Source organism: Camelina sativa, chromosome 5 (assembly GCF_000633955.1).
Source record: "Camelina sativa cultivar DH55 chromosome 5, Cs, whole genome shotgun sequence".
NCBI classification, from domain to species: Eukaryota; Viridiplantae; Streptophyta; class Magnoliopsida; order Brassicales; family Brassicaceae; genus Camelina; species Camelina sativa.
This window is the reverse complement of record NC_025689.1, coordinates 16,539,706-16,542,196: the sequence shown is the minus strand read 5'-3', so window position 1 is coordinate 16,542,196 and position 2,491 is coordinate 16,539,706. Positions and strand designations below refer to the sequence as shown.

The 2,491-nt window shown below is 36.0% G+C and overlaps 1 protein-coding gene across 3 annotated transcripts in view; it reads left to right on the top strand.

Moving 5' to 3' along the window:
* Positions 1–2,491, top strand: part of LOC104787060 (proteasome-associated protein ECM29 homolog) — a 16,009-nt gene that overhangs the window by 1,625 nt on the left and 11,893 nt on the right. For 2 of the 3 annotated variants that reach the window (XM_019245953.1, XM_010512562.2), the window contains exons 5-10: positions 66–156; positions 264–346; positions 495–601; positions 921–1,073; positions 1,479–1,543; positions 1,794–1,881. In XM_019245953.1, coding sequence (XP_019101498.1) covers positions 66–156; positions 264–346; positions 495–601; positions 921–1,073; positions 1,479–1,543; positions 1,794–1,881 — 587 coding nt within the window. Of the gene's footprint in view, positions 1–65; positions 157–263; positions 347–494; positions 602–920; positions 1,074–1,478; positions 1,544–1,793; positions 1,882–2,491 lie in introns of those variants that run through there. The other variant, XM_010512563.1, reaches the window with a different exon arrangement.

Below are 2,491 nucleotides of genomic sequence, written 5' to 3'. Positions count from 1 at the left end.
AGCACTGTTCGACCTTCTTTTGTTATCATTGCATCTAATAAGAGTTGTTCGGCCTTCTAATTCAGAGGTGGACCTTCTCCTGGGCTTTCAGTTTTTCAAGTTAATCGTATAATGGGAAAGCAAGCGTTAAAAGGGGACATGCTTACTAGGCGAAAGGTCTATTATATAACTTCAAATTTATCTCTTGGTTTCTATAGCTGCCAAGCTATATGTTGGTCACTAAGAACTACCATTTTCTAAAAATTGATCAATTTCTTAAGCAGTTGGGGATCTTGAATGTCATCGGAACCATGGACCTACCTGGTGAATCCGTATATCCATTGTATATTGCTGCATCAGTAGATAGGTACGCTTTGTGTTTTCGCCGCATGACATGCTTTGTTTCTTTCACATGTCATGAAATACCATTTTGTCACTAGCCTTCTTGCACTTTATATCTACTATTCATGTCTCTGAGAGTCGGTATGGATTTTTTTGGTGATAATTCATTCAAGTCAAGAACCTGTAGCTAAGAGAGGGGAAGATCTTCTAAAAAAGATAGCTTCTGGAACAAATATGGATGATCCCAAGTTGATAAACAGACTGTTCTTGCTATTCAATGGTACGTAATCTTTGTTTTTAAAAACATTTTGATAAGATTTTTGGTCACTCAAATCATTTATATTCTAAGAATAATTAACAATGATATTACTTAACCCATTTCTAGCATCTAGAATCAAGTCTATGTCGTCTGCTACTTGTGGATGACATAACTAGAGCTCCCCATTTAGTATGCAAACTATTGCACATTTGCCATGTCTGATGTTAAAACAGATTCGTTTAAATGTTGGGAGATCTGGGTTTCTTCTCGTGTTTGGGTATTTTATTTTTCTTCCTTTGTCCATGCTAAAGTACCTGTCTTCAATTTGATATGCATGCAGGCACTACAGGCACTGAAAATGTTACTCCGGAACATAATGTAGCTCCAGCAAATGCATCCTTGAAAATGAAGCTCATGTCTGGTTTCTGTCGTTCTATCGCAGCTGCAAATAGTTTTCCTGCAACATTGCAGTGCATATTTGGCTGCATGTATGGTATGTTGGTTTAATATATGACATACTTTAAACTGAACTGTATAATGGTAAACTCTTTCTGTGATCATGGTCAGTGTGTATGTCAGTTTAGTTATGATTTCTTTGTAGATAGTTTCTTATAGTCAATCCAATTCATACAATTAGGTTGCGTGGCAGACATTGTAAGCTTCTAAGAAAAAGTAAATGTAATATGGTATGTGATTTGACTATTGTAAGAATCATCATTTGGCTTGTTCATGTCTAACTTTCGTGAGGATCCAATTATGAAGAATCAGGGAATTCCTTAGTTTCTTGGTGCAGTTAAAAGAATAATTAAACTACCTTCTCTCTATGAATTGGGTTCTTCATTTATTTTCTTGTTGATTACTTAGTATTTTTGCTACCCACCTTGTTTTGATGGGACAGGAAGTGGAACAACCTTAAGGCTAAAGCAAATGGGAATGGAGTTCACCGTGTGGGTTTTCAAGCATGTAAAGATATTCTTTTCTATACTTCAGCCTGCATTTATGTTTGTTTTGTGTAATAGCAGACAGTATGAACGCATAATATTTTTTTTATTTTTTATTTTTTTGTGGAAATAACTCAAATATTTTTCGCTCAAGTCAATCTTAGACGAAGGACCATATCAACAGTGGCCTTTTCTCTCTTTTTTTTTTGGTGTTGAGAGTCTTTGTTTCTGAGTATTTTATGCTTACATCACTGGACTTGTTTAAAATGCAGGGGAAGATAGATCAACTGAAACTTATGGGACCTGTTATACTGAATGCTATTCTAAAAATGCTTGATGGTTTCACAGGTTCAGAAACAGGTTGGCTTTTTTGAGAGAAAAAAAAGTCTCGATTTCCTTATGCAAGTGTTTAAATGAGAATTTAAGTAGTTATGTTTCATGCTTTCCTACAGATGCTCTGTCGAGGGAGACCAAAACATTTTGTTTTCAAGCTATTGGTTTACTTGCACAACGTTTACCTCAGCTTTTTAGGTAAGGGCTTCTCTCTTCTGTGCCCTATGCCTGTTTTGCGTTTTGCTGTCATTTAACAGGCATTTTGTTTGTTGTAAACTTAACTTTCAGAGAAAAGACTGAAATGGCTGTTCGTCTTTTTGATGCGCTGAAGTTAGAAACCCAATCTCTTCGTTCAACCATCCAGGAGGCAATAATTTCTCTTGCTGCTGCATACAAGGTGTGCTACTTTAACATTATATATCGCCAAGTTGTCATTTCATTTTCTGTTTTGGTCCTTAAGCTTTCATGTTTTTTTTTGCATTCCTTTTGGTGCTCACCATGTCAGTATTGGTATTCATTTCTTTAGGACTCCCCAGAGAATATTCTCAGAGATTTGGAAGTGCTTCTGCTAGCAAATTCTCTGGCGGTATGTATACTTTTTCGCTTATTTGCGCCGCTTAGAATACTTTTTTTTTTG